This window comes from Sinohyriopsis cumingii, chromosome 1 (assembly GCF_028554795.1).
Source record: "Sinohyriopsis cumingii isolate HCF-2022 chromosome 1, ASM2855479v2, whole genome shotgun sequence".
Classification (NCBI taxonomy): domain Eukaryota; kingdom Metazoa; phylum Mollusca; class Bivalvia; order Unionida; family Unionidae; genus Sinohyriopsis; species Sinohyriopsis cumingii.
Window position 1 is genome coordinate 94,049,299 of NC_142961.1, and position 22,662 is coordinate 94,071,960.

At 35.9% G+C, this 22,662-nt stretch overlaps 1 protein-coding gene across 1 annotated transcript in view; it reads right to left on the reverse strand.

Annotated features, from left to right (window-relative positions):
• Positions 1-18,780, reverse strand: part of LOC149807363 (solute carrier family 71 member 1-like) — an 82,775-nt gene extending 63,995 nt beyond the window's left edge. The window contains exons 1-2 of the mRNA XM_089965893.1: positions 18,607-18,780; positions 5,279-5,374 (exon numbers count right to left, since the gene is read on the reverse strand). Of these exons, the coding sequence (XP_089822019.1) occupies positions 5,279-5,374; positions 18,607-18,678 (168 nt within the window). The 5' untranslated portion in view covers positions 18,679-18,780. The remainder of the gene's footprint in view (positions 1-5,278; positions 5,375-18,606) is intronic.
• Between the last annotated feature and the right edge of the window lie 3,882 nt (positions 18,781-22,662).

Here is a 22,662-nt window from a genome sequence, read left to right on the forward strand (position 1 = left end):
TAGCACAGAGAACAAATTTTGTGTTTGATTCTGGATCAAATGGATAGCCAGTGTAGGGTACAGAGCAGTGGGGAGGTGTGCTCTGATCGTGGTACTCTAAGTATGATCCAAGCAGCTGTGTTTTGAACTTTTTGAAGTTTCTGGAGTAGATATTGAGATGAACCAGACAGAATTGAGTTACAACAGTCCAGTCTTGAAAGTACTAATGAACACACAAGTGTTTTAGTGGCATGAACTGAAAGATATTTGCGAATTGAGCTGATGCGTCTCAGCTCAAGATATGCAGCCTTGCATATGTTCATGACATGTTGGTGCAATGTGAGAGTACTGTCCAGAGTAACACCACCTAGGTTTCGTACTGATTGTGTGAATTTAATGTTGGCATTGCTGATATTTATTGTTTGAGGTAAAGGATGTGAATGAGAAAGTCTTTTTGTTGTGGTCAGAATGGCTTCAGTTTTATCATCATTCATCTGCAGCTTGTTACATGTCATCCATGATTTCACATCAGAAATGCACCTCTCTACACCTTGGATGGTAGCATCAACTTCAGTTGGGTGGCTAGATTTGTATATTTGGGTGTCATCAGCATACAGTTGGTGAGCCACTGGATGATGATCTAGGACACTTGAGAGCAACTGAGTGTACGGAATGAAGAGAACAGGTCCAAGAACAGACCCCTGTGGAACACCATAACATAGATCAACTGGGCTGGTGTGTATTCCATTTGCAGATACAATTTGTGTCCTGTTGACCAAGTAGGACTTGAACCACAGTAAGGCTGTATCGTGAATGCCAAATACATGCTGGAGACGGTGAATATATCTTGGTCTACTGTGTCAAATGCTGCAGACAAATCAAAGAGGGCGAGGACTGTAATCTTTCCGCTAGCCAACGCAGAGAGAATGTCATTAACTACTTTTAGAAGAGTAGTTTCAGTACTGTGGCAAGGGCGATATGCAGATTGTACATATGCAGGCCTTGTAACACCCCCACCCACACATGTGGGTTGAATCTCTGATTAATGAACCAAAAACAATTATGTGTAGTAAACAAAATAAAGGACACAGTAGGTTCTGAATACCTAAACTTACTTGTTATTAAATGGCCAGGATTGTAATGATGTACCATTAAACCCTACCTACCTACCTACATACACACACACACACATACATACAAGGGGACGTCCATTAATTATCTCAACAATTTTTAGGCAATTTTTTACCCTCCCTCCCCCCCCTTGTCAACAACTGTCAAACTTTCAGTGACCCCCCTAATATTAAAGTGTACAATATTTGTAAGGCATTAAGGTTACTGCATCTGGTTGAAAAATTTGTATACTTGTGTAGGCTACATAATTTATTTTATGTATTATGTTAAAGATGAGTGTATAATAGTCAAGCTCTCAAGTTTCCTAGGCTCAGTTATCCATCCTTGGAGGGATAGCTCATGGACTTCAATATATATAGCATCTATACATATAACATAGATGCTATTTAATAGAAGTCCATGGATAGCTATACTATTTAGATGTCTATGGCTCAGTGCAGTCTTTGAATTTAGTAACAGCTTCCCTTAAAAATCTGTCTACAGTCTACAATCTACATTGAATAAAAACAAAATATGATGATGCAAAACTATGACTTCCTTGGCAAGAGCTCAACCGGTTTAGGATTAAACTGGTGGGCTGTTGACGGGCGAGCGAGTGTGTACCATACCAATGCACCGACTAATTTCCTATTTTTTGATTTATTAAATTTATTGTAAAAAATAACATTGCTGACATCAATTTATCTGAACTCCACCCTCCCCCATGTCAACAATTGTCAAACTTCTTCAAACCCCGCCCCCCCATTTTGTTGACATAATTAATGGACGACCCCCAAATACTCTTGATAACAATATAACCTGAATTTGTTCTCAACCCCTCCTTTAAGCATTTAAGTTTTATTAATAAAGAATACATAATGCATGAGTTTTCTGTGTTCATTTGTTCAAAGACCACCCCTAATGCCCAAAAGGTCACAACACTATATAACCAATCAACCTGTGCTTTGAGAACCTGGTATTATCAAAACAAGCAATCTCTCACAGCAGTGGTCAATCAGGACAGGTTTTACTGCACCATCAACATTTTCCTTTAAAATACACTGCTATTTGAAGCTGCCATCATATATTATAGCCAAAATACATGTAAGTTACTGTACTCATTTCACTAACAGAAGTGTTTTGATGTAGACTTCATGAAGAAACCTTATATGATGTATCACACAAGAAGAACATGGACCTTTTCTTCAGGAATGTGGTTTGTATAACAAATTTGGCTATGTATGTTTCAGTATTTTACAATAGCTACATATGTCTTTTATTTTATGTTCCTGTTACAGAATTGTAACATTATTATAACACTGTTTATAGGTTTTTTCAACATTCATTTCTATATTTTTCGAATGTAACCTTTAGTTGGCATTATATACCAGCCACTATTGTACTAAGGTGCCATACATCAGTACTACATAATTCATTCCCCTTCTACCTGATTTACCATTAAAATTTTAATTTACACTGTTTTATCAATTGCTGTTATGAATTACTGAATATTCTTATGTCACTTGTTTATGCTCTAATGAACAGTAACACAGAAAGAGTGAAAACAGCAAGCTTTTTTAACAAATAATTTATTTCCCTGGAAAAATTCTGTAAAAATAAAAAAATATGAACTTACAGTTTTATAGAATCAAATCCAAAATGGATCCAAAAACAGTCAGAAAATAAAATTTTAGTAGTCCTAATAACAAAATGTTCTAATGATTTCACGTTCGAATCTCGACGAAGAATCCAAGATGGCAGACGATGAGGTATGCTATGGTATGTAGTGCTTAAGTCTTCAGTTCCTTGTAGAAATACAAATAATGACACTCCAGTGTTGGAAATCCAAATTAAATTTGTAAGCAATGTATTTCCAAAATTTCTGTGTGAGCACTCCTCAAAATATTTCCAGAGAAAAAAGAATTAATCCCAACTGATCAGAAGAAAATTATAACTCAAAATCTGGCTACAAAAAAAATAACTTGACATTAGTGTAAAAAGCCCAAAACTGAGAAATCTCTAAGCATCTCTTAAAACTAACAGATGCACAGTAATGGAAAAACCGTAATTGCAAAACACAGATCCACACGACCATGTTTACATATAAAAAAATCATGTACACAGAATATGGCCTTGATTAGACCAACGATTTTACTCTGAGAATAAAAAAAATAAAATTGTTTACATCTTAAATCATGACCTCAAGAACAACCAATCATTTTAAAATAAAAATAGAACGATTTACATGGTTGCTACTAATTTTGAATCAAGGTCAGGATCTAGGTCAACACCTGGTGTTTACAAAAGAATGATTCAGGTCAACTGATTTTCTGGAAAAATATCATCTCCAGTGAGTAAATTTACATTATAATAGTATATAATAGAATAAAAAATTTAAAACTGACAAACAATTAAATTAAAATAAATATGAATTAAATCAGATATATGTAACAATGTTCTTTTTAATGCTGCCCATGCCCCTGTACAACCTACATGTGTGCTGTTTCTCTATCACTCACACTCTTGTACACATAAATTCAGGAGGTATATGCCTAAACTACATTTGGTACCAAACCATTTGAATACATGGGTAAAAAGTTATCTTCAAAAGAATGGTTGAGTTATTATCAAAAAGACACAGTAGAAATCAATTAAAATAAGCCCTATATTCATTAAAAGCTAAGTGGATGACTACGACTGCAGGTGTACAAGTATCCAGTGTCGATAAATATCTTGACTTTTGATATTACTCTGGACTTTGACTGTATCAGCGTTTTTGTTTAAAGATGAACAGACAGGATATGGACCACCATATCATATTTGCCAGAAGTCTCGCTAGGATTTTAAAACTAGGAGTCAAGGACTCCCATTTTGGTAAAAATAGGAGTCCCACCAGCAGAAGTTGCAGTCCCGTCCCAAAAAACTATGCAAATTAGAAGAACTATTTGTTGCCACTGAGTTTAATTTCTACATTATTTATAACACTGACATAGCTCTTGTTTGTCCATTAGAGTGAGACTAATCTGTGTCAGTCCAAAGAATGCCTTATTCCAAGCACAAAACTAGGCATCACACACTTTCTTACACTTAGCTACTGTCCCATCCGAACTATCAGTTCTAGCAACTTGAGTACTCTTCTGAATCTCATTACAGTCTTTGTCAGTTTGTCGTTTAACCCCAAAATACTTATCCAAATTTGCGTATGGCATTTTGTCTAAGTCTCAACATGTCTTGATTCCAAGGTCACATGCACTGCTTATTCCGCTATGCTCAGAAATTAACACAATAATAAAATATAAATTTGTTTATCTGATGTACTCATATAAATGACCACATTTACATCTCTGGGTCTTTCTGCCGCTAAATTTAATCACAGTAAATATCAATACATTGTCCCACCAAGCCACCAGTTAAAGCCTTTGAACCTGCCTCCCAGCTATTGCATTATGTTCTTCTGACATACTCTTATAAAGGCAACCTGTACATCAATGGGTCTTTCAGCCACTAAATTATGTCATTGTAAATATCAGCACTGCTAATTAATCAACACATTTTCCCACTAAGCAGGTGGCTGAAGCAGGATGGGCAAGTCTTTGAATTTTGCCGCCCACCTATTACATGCATACGGAGGACTCCCACCTAAGTAATTTTCGGCATCCAAGATAAAACATTGGGGTCCAAATACGTGTGATTAAGTGTTTCCGAGACCTCTGTTTGCAAAACATCTGGCTTAAACAACGGGAAGTCTGCCTGCACTATGTAAGTAATTCTGTGATACACGTATGAGGCATCTAATTCATACAAATTTAACAAGAGTGAGGACTTTGGAAATTTCACCATTATTTCTTAGAGATGCTAACTTTAACCAGCTTTAAGCTCACACTAGCTAAATTACCTTACTTTGTGTCACTGGAAAATAGCCAATGTACACTTATGCAAAACTTAAAGACATAAGACACAATTTTTGGTGCACATGTTCTTGGAGGTATGCAAAATACAGCAAATGTGACATGTAAACTTATGCAGAAGACATGTGACTGTTTAAAAAAGTTTAACACAAGAACTTGCTATAAATTTATTGATGATGTTAACCATGCAAAAGAAGTGATAAAATACATGCAAAAGAAAAATCAAGATTGTTGGAAAGTTTGGTTTCCCTTTTTTTTCTTTTTTTTTTAAAAATACTTACATTTATGATGGGGTTAGTGAGAAGCCCCCAAGCGAAAAACTCCAAGAAGATAACCACCAGAGCATGGTACAAACTGGGCTGACTGATACCCGTGGACTGCAATAGAGAAAACATTTATTAGCAAAGCTAGAGTAATAATGCATTTTTACTTGTAATGAAGCTAATTAATAACATGTATGACATAATTGACAAGACTTTTTCTTTTTACACTATAAATTCGCAATAGCAAACAATTAATATGACAGAAAAATACCCAGTAGAAAATATCTAAGTTTTCAATGAACTGAAACACCTGTAGTGTGACAGTTTTATACTGATGTCTAACACTGGGCCCCAGCATCATTTTTATAAGTCTTTAAAGTCTTTAAGTTTTTAAATTCAGTGGAAATGATGTCAAAAACACTGTTTGAGCTGTACAAATCCCATGGCCTTACATCCAGGGCTATTTATTTTTGAAGTCAGACAAGAACAATTATATAAATCACTAATCCAAGTGTTTTTTTTCCTACTTTAAAATAGCTGTGCAAGTCTTTATTTTCATGCTTTAATCACTTTATCTACCTTTATTATCCCATTCAAGCCCTCCAGACTAACTGAATGCTTGATTCTACTCTCTCCATGTATTCGTTTACATCCTGCATTACACCCACTGGTGGTCACTGAAAACTCGCATGTGCATACATTTGAATACCACTTCACTGCATATTGGGCCTAGTCACAAAATTACTGGCCAATCAAAAACTTCAAACGAAAGTGTGATTATTTAGCAATGTTTTAAATGGCATTATTGTACATGTATCATATTTACTCAAACCAAATCCTAATGAACAATTCAACCTTTGCTTTAATCCAGGGAGTCAGTGTACTTAAATTAATGAAAGGTACCTTACAAAAATAAGTTTCCTTTATGAACTGATTAAATGATAGTAATAGCTCTTTTTAAAAAAATTATTATATAGAGGATATGTTGTAGAAAAAAATGATGGTCAAGTAATGTTTGAAAGTTACCAGGCACTTAAATATTATTAATCTTAAGACAGTAACTTCTATGTGCAACACTGCTTTGAGGCAAAACAATTATACTAATCAAACAGTTATGATCTTTGTTCATATTTAAATGACGAACTGCATGTTTTGATCACTTGTGAAGCTGTCAAGCATGGTAATATTTACTATGTCAATAAAGTTAGTTTGCTTAATTATTTTCTCAAGGATGGTAATAATAAGGATTCAAAGAATGAAACTTTATGTGAAAGCGGAGGGATAAAAAAACATAAGAATGCCACTGAGTGTGAGGTAACTATTTCTCCAAAGAGACACAGTCAGACGATGTCAGAGCAAAAGAAATGTCAAATATGATGCTACTAAGAGACACAAATTTTCAGCCACATTGAGTTGATTGTTATCCCTGGCTTGAAACAATATTCCAAAATGGCAAAGGTTGGTAATTCAACAAGTCTATCTGTCAACAGAACTGATAAATTCAGGATCCAACCAATCAGTAGCAAGACAGTCCTGGACCTCACAAGGCCTTTGCAACACAATACTGTAGTATCATCAATTTTCGTGGGGAACCAAATTTTTGGTTTTCGTTGTTGTCCTGAACCACAAATTTAAATCCCCAATGAAAAATAAGCCACGTAGGATGATGACCCCCCTCTTTTCTTACAGTGTTTCATTCCAAGAGATTAACAAAGATAATAGTATTTGATAAATCAAGTTCAACATTGTAATCTGGTAATTAAATATTCACAACTTCAGTCATTTTGTACTCATGTGAGGCATGGACCTTGACAGCAGAATTACAATGAAGAACCCAGTCACCTGAAATGAGATGCCACAGAACCATCCTTGGCATCTCTTACATGGACCACATCACAAATGAAGAAGTGCGTAACACCATCAGGGGCGAAGTAGGCCAATATGAGGACCTCCTCACCACCGTCAAAAAGAGAAAGCTGAAATGGTATGGCCATGTCACTAGAGCCAACAGTCTATCCACAACAGTCCTGCAGGGCAGCATCCAGGGTGGCAGAAGGAGAGGTAGACAGAGAAAAAAGTGGACTGACAACATCACAGAATGGACCAGGAAAAGTTTTGCGGAGACACAGCATTGGCACATGATCAAGACAAGTGGAGGGAAATGGTCAGATGTTCAGCAGCACAGTGCCTCGACGACCACACTAGGTCATGAGACTGATGATGATGATGATGATGATGATGATGATGAATTAAATATTAGCTTTTACAGGTGTTTGTTTCATTTTTTTATTTTAACCTTTTGAAACAAGAATTATAAATCATTTTATATTGTTCCAATGCACACGTTCGATAAGGTATCCAACTGCTGTAATTTTACACTTTACACTCACAGCCTATAATCGATATGTGAGGTAAGTAAGGACTGAGAGAAAATGGAGAAAAAGCATAAGGTATTGATACAATAGTAATACTGAAAACAAAAGAAAAAATAATGCAAAAAGCAGTATAGGAAAATTAAATTTAATACTTATTTAAATCGATCATTCATTCGAGTACAACTGTTGTTGAAGCACTCAAATCCTTCTGAAAGCATATTTCATTTTATCCATGCATTTTTAATCCAAAAGAACAACAATCCTGTAAAATACTTTAACTATTTCTTGAAACACTATTATTAATGAAACACTAAGTATATACACTAATTACAGCAGAGTATTAAAGCTCACACTTCACAGATTTTTGGACAAAGCCACTGTATCAACATTGTGTCAATCAAGTCTCATGGTACTCACAAATGCTTCTCAGGTAAATAATCCCCAAATTGCTGAAATTAAACATGTTCAAATTTCTTAAAATCAGTAATAATTAGATCCAATCTTTCATTCATTGTCGCATGAGTTGCAATTATCCATACAGCCTGGGGGGGGGGGGGCTAAGTTAAATTTTACCACTCTTAAGCCACTGTGTTAACACCATTATCATCAGAAAGTACTGAAGGTGCAACTTGATGGATGGTGGTTTAAGTAAGAGATCATTCATGTGTACTTTAATAACCAATTGGCCTAGTGTTTTATTTGTGCTCATATAGATGGAAGTATTGTTTTAGTGTTGTTGGATGCATCTGCTTCGACTGATGTTATTCACTTGGTGAAAAACGCTGTATAAGTATTGAACTTGCCAAGTCTTTGATTTGTGCTCATACAGGTGGTAGTATTGTTTTAAACAATAAAGTGACCGATTTTGCATCGGCATAGTTTTATTCTTTTGTATTCTTTATTTCGGGTATTTGCAAAGGTTAAACCATGAAATTAAATACCTACTAATTAAATATGGAAACTTCAAAAGGCAAAATCACAAAATAAGTACCAATTAAACTGCCCTTTTTTTAATACAAAGCCACGAAAATTGAGCCAACAAAAATAAATGATACTACAGTATATGCATGAAGGTAGTCAGCATATGCAGAAAATATCTATGAAATTAAGTTGCAGCCACTCCACTAGAAAAGACAGTTTAAAAATGATGGATCTCTTTAACACTGCCTACACCTTTGCCCATATTGGAAAACCATGAGTGAGAATTTGCTTCAATGAACTTAATCAAGACTTTTTTAAGAAATTCCTTAAGCCAAGCAACTACAAATTCTAATAAACATTTCAGGAAATTGACCAGCGTTTGAATACTCCAACCTAGACATAGATATGAACAAATGGCTTAGAGCTGGTCATGTACGTTACATTTTTTCAAGTCCTGCTGCTAAAACATAAGTACTTGAAGTAGCAAACTATATAATATTTACCAAAGGTTTTTAAAAAGTAAATTCTTTTTAAAGAAATAAATATGATTCACATTATTTTTGTAGTTCTTTCTATCTATTAAAATGCACACATCTCAAATCTTGTCAAGTAACAAGTGCAAAGGCAGGTGTGGCAAGTGAATTTTCTGAAAATATTTGTCCTGGACAAGAGGATAAAAAAATATTTGATCAGCTCTGATGGCAAAACAATTCAACAGTACTATTATAAACTCAAAAAGGTTTTTAAAAAATTACAATATAAACTGCAGTTATTTGGATCTATTGGCAAAGAAGGATATTTTGCACATTGTCTGACAAGATAATTCATTTTTACTCACAAGAGATTTAAGGACACCTACTTTTTGTAAAATGAACACATGCTGTCCAGTTCAACATGATATTTATAGGTTACTGCATTTGTATGGGAAAATATGAACAAGTTTTTGGGATGGAATACTGCACGACCTTGGGAGTGCAGTGTATCCATCCAACAATACGGGTTCATATTTTCCCATACAAATGTAGTAACCTTTTTATTATATGCTCATTTTCTTCTTCTACCTAAGGCTTAATTACATAAACAAAATACACTACAAGAAACAAGGTAAATGAATGCATGCCATATTCAAAACTAAATACACAAGCGCAGATTCATCACTACACAACAACATTTATGTGCAAATAACTCCGCCCAGATAAATTTGAACTTAGTCGCGTGCTCGACATAACTGTCAAAAGAAAATCACATGTCTAGTTAAAATTGAGATTTGCAGTCATACAGTAATACCTCGAACATTCGCGAGGTTAGGTTCCAGAACCAGTCGCGGATCAGGAGGAATCGCGAATGTTTGGTACGAGTCACTAAAAATGCTAATAAATGCTTATTTCTAGGGTTTAAACCCTAAATATGACCCAAATCGTGCTCCCAAAGCACTTTAATTTCATTTAAAAGTTAGCTTAATACATTACCCTTAAAAAGAGAAATAAATGGTTGACGTAAAAATAGAGCACAGTATTGCCTAATGGGTATTTGCCACACTAGCGCATTTACAGTACAGTACATGTATACTAATATTACCCCTATACTAATTCATTGGCTGCTGTTTTCTTTTGCACTCACAGTAAGGTAAAACCAAGTAACGAATGGGACTGTAAACTTAATGACTGACGTTTTCTTTGTCATTGTCAGGAAGGTAAACTAGGTAAACTTCATATGTCACAGAAGTCATATAACGAAGGTACAATTCAATAAAATAAAGAAAACATGTACGTAGAGGGTGCCAATGAAAATTTCGCGAATCCATGAATTCGCGAATCTAGAAACACGAAAGCACGAGGTATTACTGTATTGTGAATGAATGCACATTGCAACAACTTTTCCATTTGATCTGGAATGAATAGATTTTGGTATTTTGTTTTGATTCTATATATGAAAGTTTGTGATTTTGGACTGGATTCATATGTGCAAATTGTACATGAAATACATCAGACTGAAGCAGCGCAGAAGAAGCGTGTTTGTTCTGTCATTGACTTTTTTAAATCATAATGTGGGAAAAATATGAAATGTTTCAATTGCAATTGTCAAAAAGATGTTATTGAATTTAATGTTTATTTCATTTTGAGTGCAGTAAGGAAGATGTAATTGCACTTGGAATATAGTCGAAATTACAGTACAATTTCGAAATGTGTAATCAAGCTTGAGAACTCATGACATGGTTCATGTAGTTCGGATTTGCAGAACTAAGAAAGTACATTTTGAGGAAATTCTGGATGTAAAACTGTAAGTATATTTTTTGCCATTCTTATTACCAGCTAAAGGAGACAGTTTATGCCTTTATAGCTTGCATGTTATTTGTAGGCATCAAGCAATTTTATGAAATCTGGTGTCTATCACAATATCTGAAACAATGTATTAAAAAGTTAATGTGGAATGTAGCAAAGCAGCTGGTATGCTGCAGTCCAAGAAACATCTGCTTTAGTTCATTCAGAAACAAATTTAATTAACCATACTGTATTGTGCCTACTATGCGAATGTACAAGATTTGTTTACAAAGTAGTTCCTAATACACTATTGGGCACACATGTCATGTGCGTGGGTGCAATATGAAGGTGTGCAATATTGTAAAATATTGAACGATTCTGATAATGTAAAGTTTACGGAGAAAAAAATGAACATAATACATTACAAAGTTATTTTTTATCTACATGTATTGCAGTGTTAAGAACCCTGGAAGAGACTGTACATAAACTGATGTGATTACTCGTGTCTCTCATTAAATAATGATAAAGGAAAATGTGTAAGCAAATTTTTTATAACTGCATCAACAATCCAGTGGAAAACAAATGGTAAGGTCAATGATAAGACTTTAAGAAATCTTCAGCAATTTGCAACATGTCCTAAATTGACTACACAACAAATTTAAAAAAATGAAGATTCATTTGCATTTTGACCCCAAAATCCCATGAATCATAATGAAAATCTCAAGAGTCATCTGTTTTTCAGTCATGTGCTCATAGCTGGGATTGTTTGTTAGTCATGGAGCAAAGTCAGAGGTCTTGATAGGATTTTAAAATCAAGTGTCCAACAGAGGTCTCGCTAGGATTTAAAAACTAGAAGTCCAGGACTCCCATTTTGGTAAAAACAGGAGTCCCACCATCAAATGTTGCAGTCCCTTCTTTCCTACAGAATCCACCCAGATGTGAGTGCATCTATTTTTAGATGGATAGCTTTTCGTAATGTAATCACTCACTATAATACAGCTTCATTACAACAGTCCACTGACAGGATCAAAATTTATTATTTATTTATTTGTATATGTACTGTAGTAATTTTAGGCAAATAAATAGTATCTGATTTGCTGTTTTTCCCCGTATTTTTGCAAGTATGTGTCAAGTCAGAAAACAGCTTAGACCTTAAAGTGCATCTCGCGAATTCCACAACATAGCATTGTCCCATACGTTTTTGACCTACAAAAATTGCATTTTAAAGTTAAATCTTTAAAAAAATAATACCTAGGCATTGGTTTCAATGATTTGTATATTTTTCTGAATGTATTTGCCCGATGATTTAAGAAAACAGACAATCTAATAAATTGGTACATCCCAGACTTAGTGAAGTCTGCCATTATTTCCCATTAGGCCTACTGGTTCACTTACAGTTTCAAACTGATTTTTATGACGAAATAGTATATAAGAGGCAGTTAATAAATATCCAGATCACCGATTCTGATCTTAAAACACAAGTTTGTATGTTTTATCATCAAAGGATATCATGCAGGAAATTGATAGTTGCTACCTTACTCTGAAAATGGTTAATGGTCAATCAGCTATCAAAACATAATGCTTGTGAATGGGCAAGAGTTTGTTTGTCAACATAATTGATATAAAAACTAGGCCTAGCTACTGATGCCTTGATGAATACATTTTGCTACAACACTAGAACTAACCGGACTAAGGCGAGGGGCATTAAAAAAATTATGGTATGGTCAGTCAATGTACCTCTTAAATAATCACAGGGCGAAGTCGTTTTCCGTTCCTAACAGAAGAAGGTGAGGTTTACATTTTTAGGTGACTTGTCACCCACTTATGAATGGCATTTTGTCTAAGTTTCAACATGTCTTGATTCTGGGGTCAAGTGCACTGCCTATTCCGCTACATTCAGAAATAAGCACAAATACAAAAGCTAAAGTTGCTTATTTGATGAACTTTTATAAATGACCACATGTACATCTCTGGGTCTTTTTGCCTCTGAATTCAATCACTGTAAATGTCAGTGCAGTACACCCGGCCGCCAGTCAAAGCCTTTGAACTTGCTGCCCAGCTATTGCATCATTTTCTTTTTTATGTACTCTTATAAAACGGAACATGTATATACATCAAGAGGTCTTTCAGTCACTGAATTCTGTCGTTGTAAATATCAGCACAGCTAACTGACCAACACATTTTCCCACAAAGTAGGTGGCTGAAGCAGGACTGGCAAGTCTTTGAATTTTGCCACACACCTATTACATGTGTACGGCGGACTCCCACCTCAGTGATGTTCTGCATCCCAGATCAAAAATTGGCGTCCCAATATGTCTAATTAAGCGTTTCCGAGATCTCTGTTCCAAGACTACTATTTTGGTAAAAATTGGAGTCACACCAGCAAAGGTTGCAGTCCCCTCTCAGAAGCATATAGGGCATACCTGAAGTGGCTAAATATCATGATGAGAAGAACCACTTGTTACCACTGGGTTTACTTTTCCAAATTCTTCACACCACTGACATACAACTCTTGTCTGCCCATCAGAGTGAGACTGAATTTTGTCTATCCAAGGAAAAGTCTTATTCCAAACACTAAGCCAGGGATCACTCACTTTCTTACATTGTTCCATCTGAGACTATCAGTTCTAGCAAGTTAAGCAATCTTCTGAATCTCATTACATTCTTTGTCAATTTACCGTTTACCCCAAAAATATATATTTATCCAAATTTGCAAATGGCATTCATCTAAGACTCAACATGTCTTGATTTTGAGGTCACATGCACTACTAATTTGGCTACACTCAGAAACAAACACAATCATAAAAGCTAAAGCTGTTCATTTGATATACTCTTATAATGACCACATGTTCATCTCTGGGTCCTTCTCTCTCTGAATTCAGTCATTGTAAATATCAGCACATTTTCCCACCACTCAGCAGCTAGTTGAAGTCTTTGAACTTGCCCGCCCAGCTATTGCATCATGTTCTTTTGATATACTATAATAATGACAACATGCACATCAGGAGATCTTCCAGCCACTGAATTCTGTGATTATAAATTGCATAACGGATAAAATGATCAACTGGTCAACACATTTTCCCAATCAGCAAGTGCTTGCAGCAAGACACCCAGCTCCTGCATAAGTGATTTTCTGTGTCCCAGATAAAATTATTTGCATCCAAATACATGTAATTAAATGTTTCCAAGACCTCTGATACTGATGTTTAAGATTTCTCGTCCTGTGTTGCATAAAGAGAAGTGTGTGTGTGTGTGTGAGTGATTTAGATTTTTAATGTAGCTTTAACAATTTTCCAGTCATATCGCTATGATATCACAGTGTGGACTTTTATTGTGATGTCTAGCACTGAGGCATCATGCCACAGACATGAAGCATGATGTCCCACCCACATTATCCTGACACCAGGATGACAAGTCCTAACACTAACCACATAATGCTGAGTGCCAAGTGAGGCAGCTACTAGTACCATGTTTTAAGTCTTTGGTACAACTCAGTGGTGACTCTGAACCTGCAAACTCCCACATCCAAGGCAGATGCGTTAACGATGTAGACCACAGTGGTGGTTACATAAACAGAAACACTTGTACTTCTTACTGAATGATACATAAATTAAAACAACCAGATCTTTAAACATTTCACCAACTGAAGCAAACTAATGGACAATAAAACACAATTAAAGTTTATCCAGTTATCATTGGTAACTGCCTTCGCGAGTCACTATTTTTTCCCCCCGTTTTATTTAAATTATTCAGACATGATTTTGGTACTCCCCCCCTCAAAAAAACCCCTGAAAATTTGAAAGGGGAGTTTAGTTGTTGTTGTAGTGTTTAATGCCATTTTTCAGCACACGATAGACTATACATGGTAGCCAGTATTAATGGTGGAGGAAGAACCCGGGAAAACCCCAGAAAGAACCACCGACCCACGAGAAGCTACTGGCAAGCTTTCTCACATACCCACATTAGCTGAATCCAAGACTAGAACCCATGCAGACAGAGGTGAGATGGCAGTGATCCATAACGGAGAACACCTTAGACCACTCAGCCACTCCGGGCCCTGGAAGTTGGGTTTAGTGGTCCTCCCCACAAAGGGGTCTCGAGGAGCAGTGCTCTGATCCGGGGGGGGGGGGGGGGGGGGGGCAGGCCAAAAACACATTTGACAATCAGAAAAAACTGCTCCTGGTGCAATTTATGATCATAACATATAACAAAATAATCATTTGAAAATCTAACAAACTTACCAAAACTTTTCAACTTGACTTGAATAATTTCACAATATGTATTGTCACATGAATTTGTTCTCCAATACTATTGGTGCTTAAGTTATTTCATGTGCATGTCAGTGTTCACATCATAATTAAGTCATAATTATTTCTCAATTGTTACAGCAAATATATTATACTTCTCTCTTTTCATAACAAATCTGTAAAATAAACACCCAAATACATGAACTATATACAACAAATCCCATACATTCACTTGTCTTTCTCTCCAATGGACACAACCTGTTGATATGCCAGGCGAGCTTGCTTTGTGTCTTTGGTAAAGATTTCTTTAGCCTTCCTTTCTGACTAACTCTTTTGGCTCAATGTGCAATCGTTTCTTTTCCTTCTCAATGAGAGCCTTTTTTCCCTTTTTGGTTGGTGCTTGTATTGGCGACATGCAGTGCGCATATTCTGACAGAGCTACATCTGTTCTCTCATGTAAGAAATCTTTCTTATTAAAGTAATAAACTGCACTTTTTCCAGATGCCTTCTGAGCTTCAATTTTTCCATATGCAGCTTCTTTTGTGGGTGCTGTTCCAAACTCTTCCAACTGCGATTATGACAGAGCAGAGGTCACAAAATGCCAGTCCTCTAGCATTCAGTTTTCTTATAAACTGACCAATTAAATTTTTGTTGACTTTTTGCTCCAGCCATTCCCATTTCCATATGTTTTTTAAACCATTATTTAAACTTCTCGTGACATGGTCTCTCTCAACAATTTGGGACACCAATTTTTGCATGCATGCTTCTTCTTTCCATTGCCATCAGTTTCCATTACATGAAGATTCATGGGATGAATTTAAACATATGACCAATCAGAATACTCTTTATGAGAGTCGTGGGCTAACTAATATATGGAATGAACACGTTACAAGGGTCCTTGTGGAATGGAACCAAACAGACACTTTTTAAAATAAATAGAACGGAGATGATAAAAAAAGGACTATCTCAAGAAAAATCGGATTCTCTGATTCAAGTCAGGAGAAAAGCAGAATTCCGCTTTAAAACGATAAAAATCATGTCTGATTATATTAATCTGATGGACAATGAAACATTGATATTTGACCAAAAGTTATTCCAATCAAGTCATAATTGATTCCCTCTTCCTGTAACTATCATGTTCAAATATAAAAACAAAACAATCAAGCCTTGATTCAATTATGCACATCTAAGCATGACATCCATGACCTGCCAGCTCTGCCGAGATGATATCAATTTCATATGGGTATGATATCATTGGCAGACCAGGTGTAAACAGTTCTCTAGCAAATATTGATCACTGGCATATGCAGTAAATTGCTAGTACACAATCAGTAAGAAATTAAGTTGGAAGTGAATCATGGGTAAATTAAAACCTGTGCTCTGGCCTAAATCAACATGCATCATAAAAATGTACTGGTTGGAATTTCTGTGCATCAACATTGGGTCAAATTTTAATTCCAAGCACTGAAACCCAAGGAAATGCATCGTCTGAGAAACATGCAACAATTCTCTTTGTGAATTTGGTAAGTAGTCCACAATTTTAAAACCTAATAAATTTTTTAATACTCATTTACTAAGGATGTAATGATATACTGATATACCAGTAAAATGCAAGATAAAATGCTAGATATCATGTAATACAAGTATAGAAATACCGGTATACTGTTTTGTTCCCCCTTCAACTATACACTAGACTGTCTAGAACTAACTTGGAGCAGACCACTGTCTTCCATTAGGTTTAGCATCATTACCAGCATAGCAGCTTCTAAATATGAGTTCATGAAAAACCCAAGAGCAAAAGGTTTTATTTGGAATCATTTTTTTTATTAAAACTGGAGTTTGGCACCAATATCTTTGACAAAATGGCCACCGAAATAAAACATGCAGGTGGAACAACATGAGATAATCCTGGCACAAAAGTAGAAAGTTCCAGTAAAGACATACCAATTGTTTCATGTCAGCAACCAACGATTGTGGTTATGCTGATTGCACAGATTAAATAAAAATCTTCATCACAAAGAACTACAGCTATCACTTATGACATTGCCAGTTTCATCATTCAAGACGTGTGTCAATACAGTGTTCTTCTAAAAATTGATTCTTAAACATGGAATTGGTACTTTATCCGCAATATGCTGCACCATCTAGACAAGTTTTCTGAGAAAATTGATCCCAGATATGTAATCAAAAATTAAAGAGGACATAAAATCATGCTTGCCCCCTGCATCTAAAGTTGCATTAAGTTAACAACCATCAGCTGTTAGTCTCTTGGGTTGAAACAAAGGATTGGAATCACTGATATTACTAATTCACTACAATATTGATCCATTTTTCAAAATCAAGGCAAAACATCTGTCAATACGAAAATGTATGATTACATATATTTTACTATTTTGTGCCTTATTATGATTATCCTGCAGAAAATGAACCTTTTAATCATTTTAATTCGTCAAGATCAAGCAAAATAATACTGTAACTTTTGTTCTGCTTGTAGAAGTTTTCACAGATCATTTTATGAACGGATATTCTATGATTTACTACTCAATGCATGCCATTTACTATGATCTAATGATGTTTCAAAAAAAAAGATACAAGAAGTTTGGCTAATGATAACCTTATTAAGCTTATATCCAGTAAATTTATATTGGAATGTTTACATTAACCATACCTTGTCCACTATGACATATAGTGTGAGATTCTTGAGGGAATTTGTTTTCCAAATAAAGCTTGCTATGTCATATTTTGATATTCTAATATAGGTTATTCACTGCATATATCATATTTACTACAGTCTTTTCACACGTCCAAAAAAGGAAGCAATGTCCTTATATGACACATAAAATACTAGTTTGAAAATGAAAGTAGTTATTGGTTTAACTAATATGGCAAACAATCCAAATTAAAATATTAGACATTTGATTTCAACAAAGATATGCAGCAATTATAGACTTAAATAAGGGGAATATTTCATTTCTTTCAGTCTGTTAAGGAACACGTTCAATATTTTTTACAATAGGCTGAAAAATAACCAGGTGTGAATTCAATGATACATAAAGGCTCATGTTAGTACCCCATCCATGAAGTAGGGGTACTAATGTTAGTACTATTATGTAAAATGTTCTAAACTGACCACATGTAGATTTGACATGTTATTTAAAACTGAAGCATGCCAAACAGTTAGCGATATTTAACTTCGGCGCTTGTTACAGGTATTAAATGCACTCAGATTTATTCTAAAGGTCCGAACTTGCATTTACTCGGCTCAGGAAAGAGCAGGCAGTCAAGTTTTATACAGCTCAGCCAATTTTCCCTGTCAAGATGAGTGGTTTCAGTTAACCCTGACTGCCAATCATCATATTCAGAGTTAAATTGCCATGGTTTCTAACGACATTTTACGATCACGCTTTAACATAATAGCCGGAACCTTACTGCGATAGAATTAAATAAGAAAAAAATGGCAACGCCGTTACATTAATTCGAGGGATGGGTGTTGATTGTGAGCAAAATGTTGATTGTACACGACCCTTTGTCAACAAACTTACCACTCCATTTTCTTTTGGGTGTCCTTTCCGCGGTCCCCAAATAATTTTCCCAACTACTCGCTTTTTACCCATATTAAATATGTTTAACCATTACAGTAAATGGTGAAATAAATTAACATCTTTTTCGATTACCAACACTAACTAGATCAAAGTCTATTTATACCACTAAGGTGATATTTGCTCCGCAGCAAATACCGATACACTTCCGGTTTCTGAATTCAAATCGTGCTGGAATTTTTATTTATTTATAGACCTTAAAGGAGACCAGAAACCAATGGAAATATTGGATAATAATAAAGGTACTATAGCAGTAAACCTTATTCTGAAGTATCATTTGCGACCGAAATGCCAATATTAAAATATTGGCCTATCTTCTAGGAGCTGAATTTCCGTGACCTCGTATGCAAAATTTCCGCGCCTATTCGGTTACTTTCGGGATGTGACGTCATAGTAGCGACTCCAGCAGCCCAAGTGGGAGTTGCCAGAGTAAAAGACAATACCGTTTTGCGTTGCTTACGGGTGTAATAAAACATTAAGAAAAGCCAGTGGACAACATTTTTTTTTTCTTTTCCGAAAGATAAAGGCATACTGAAAGAATGGATACATTATTACAAACAAGTCGATTTCAAAGCAACACCATACAGCCCTATGTGCTCGTTACATTTCTCAAAGAACTGTTACGAGAGGGATTCTGAAAAAATGGCAGCTCAAGGATACGCAAATGCTAGGCTTAGACAAAAAGTTGGCTCTGTTCCAGACATAACGTTGAATATTTTAAATCCTGGGAAAAGTGTTAAATGTGTGAGTTACGAAAATAGGCAGAAGGCCGAGTAAGTGACCACAAAATGCAACAATCAATTCACAGATCTTTTATTTACACCAGCAGTGCTAAAAAAAAATCGGATAGCCCGACACCCTGGGTCCCTCTGATTTTAGTTCCGGCCCATCCTGTATTCAAAATGAGGTGCCCGTCAGGCTTGTCGAAACAAAAATTGCCTGAGGAAACTTTGATCGCGCTGGTGAAATTAGTAAATGTATTTTCAAGATGTTGACATGCATGCCTTAACACGGCACAATCTAAATCAAATCACTACTGTCCAAGGTGAAATTTAGATTTGATTTTAATCAAATGGAGGCTTTGCCAGAAATAATATTCTAAACCTGTCGTGTTTCGAGAAAACAAAATTTTCAGTAATCTTATAAAAATTACAAATTTAAAAAAAAAATCATTGTATACATGTAGTATGTATAAACGGTAATCTGTAATGATTGGAACTGATATAAAATTATTCCTTGGGCAGTTTAAATAACAGCGATTAAAAGAAAAGAGGTCAAAGTTTCACATTAAATGGCTGACAATAGAAACTGGGTGGGGGACTGTTGACCCAACCCCTTGCCCCAATGTGCGAGCGCCCATGGGACGTACCTTTTCTCCATGTGATACGCCTTATTATTCCCCCAGGACAAGCCCATTTTGCATATTCTGGTCAGCTCTGGCTAAATTGCAAAATAGCTAAAGTTTTGATTTAAGTACGCAAACAATAAAGCCGATGTGACCGTTCCGGTGGCCTAGTGGTTAAAGCGTCCGCCTCGGATGCGGGAGATCGTGGGTTCGATCCCCGGCCGAGTCATACGAAAGACTTTAAAAATGGTACTAACAGCTGCCTCGCTTGGCGTTCAGCATTAAGAGGTTAGTGTTAGGACTGGTCGGCCTGGTGTCAGGATAATGTGACTGGGTGGGACATCATGCTACATGTCTGCGGCATGATGCCCCAGTGCTAGACATCTCTATAAACTGCCACATTGCAGACATCGTAGCGACATGACTGAAAAATTGTTAAAGCTACGTTAAAAATCAAAATCACATCACATCACAATAAAGCCGATGTGACTGATGAACATACTCCATCCTTGCATTGATCTTGTGAAAAGGACTGCCCTTCGGACATACTTCAAAGAAACCCTGTTCGACAGTGTGTGTGTGTGTAAGCACCAGCAATTGATTGCCAAAATAAACGATGCCTATTTGGTTGTTACTTACGATGCCATGGACTTCAGGTTTAAGTCTTAATGCATGTAACACTGTTTGCTGAACAAAATATTTATTCAGAATTAGTTCCTTAGGGCCACATATACTGCATGGTATATTTTGTTTTATTCCTTTTAATTTAATTATGGTAATTAAACTTACATATACGGTCGAGGAATGTCAGGTGTTAACTGGCCGAGTTTCTTTGGCGGAAATGGAGATGCGATTTTTGTTTGCAGAGAAAATTTCACAGTGATCATTCATTTAAGCTAATTGGTGACAATTGTATTCTTTTAATTTTGTTATACTATAGTACTGTTGTAGTTGTTTAAAAACATCTGAAATTTACTTTAATAATGTTTAATTTTCACGTTCTATTTACTGAAGAAGAAAAAAACTGTTGTGTGATATTAATTATTTCGTCCAGTGCCGGATTTAGACGTGTGTGCGTGTGATTTGAATTTTTAACGTAGCTTTAACAATTTTTCAGCCATATCACTACGATGTCTGCAGTGTGGCAGCTTAGACTGTGGATTGCGTACGTTATATCTATTTATAAACGGTTTGGGGTTGGTTTTTTCTTCTTCTGACAAATGAAAATTGACAGACATAATGTAATTATCGGGACTTGGCTGCGAAAAATTTAGAGATATTACGAGATCGGGATGTAGATGAGGAAATACCCCCAAAATCAGGAGGTTTTTCTCCCGGCTTGAGAGTTGACAGGTATGAACTGTCCGGGCTTGTAGAATTTCAGTCAGGGCTTGAGTTTATTTAAGTCACCAGCCCGGGGCCTGTGCCTAAAAAATTTCTTTTAACACTGACCAGTACAGTACATAAACTATTATATCAGACTGCAGATTCAAGTTTTGAATGTGCAACCCTAATGTGGTCTCCTTCCGTCTGCCTCGCTCGCCAATGTTTATGTTTGTATTCGAGGACTGGCTAGTATTGCGTCACGGTACCACGTGATCTGTCGTCTCATTAAAACTCGGAAAAACTCGGCAATTTACGGAATCGTGGTATCTTCCATGCAATAAAATCACTACCCGCTTACGATATTTAATTTATAAACATGTCAGTCGAATTAAAATCTGTAGAGAATTACATACGTAGAAGGAAAATTTTGATTTCTAGTCTCCTTTAAGCTCATTTTCATACTTAAGATGTTATATTGCTTTAATTTTTTTTTATATTATGATTTAGAAGGAGAAGAAAAACAACAACACAAAAAAATAAACATTTGGCCGAGTCTTCGTCTAGACTCGTCCACTTTAAAACAAGTTTTATAACGATACATACGTAAGGGACGGGAACCAAACAAATTCTGCGTTTACGGTTTAGCATGACAAAAGTATGATGGCCGATAGCGGCTGCTAGAATACGACAAGGACTGTTAATTGGTTATACTTGTGAAGTAATAGAGAGTTGTACATGTACAAATCTCTCTTACTTTAATATGTAAATCCGTCACGTCTAAAATGTGTGCATGTACAAATTCATGTTACTTTGATGTTGTCTGGCGGCCGCTATCGGCCATCGTACAGTCGGGATAACCTCGTGGCTTCCCTTTCACGAGTCCAATATGGACTCGGGTCACAGTTGTTATAGCAATTGATAATCGTTTCATATGGACTGCAACACTAGTGCTCGACACGAGCTCGATGTCGAAAAACATAAATAATCTGAAGGAAAAAATCATACCTAGTGACAAAATTACGTTAGGGTACCCCCATGCCCCTTTCTGACATAGCACCCTGTCTGGATCTCACTAAACACCCCCAAGATACACCACAACACTCTAAGAAACCTTAAGATTTTCCTAAAAACCTACTTCGAAATTTCAACAACAACAAAAACAAACTATTTGTGTGTATGTAACTGGAAAAGTAGCGAGATCAATAGTTGCCAAGGGATATTACTCCTGTTTGACAAAGAGTGTTCGCGCACAGGTCACACGGTACTAATGTTATGGAAAAATGGGAACCAGCCTGGAAATGGGTGACATAAAATATAGTATATATGGG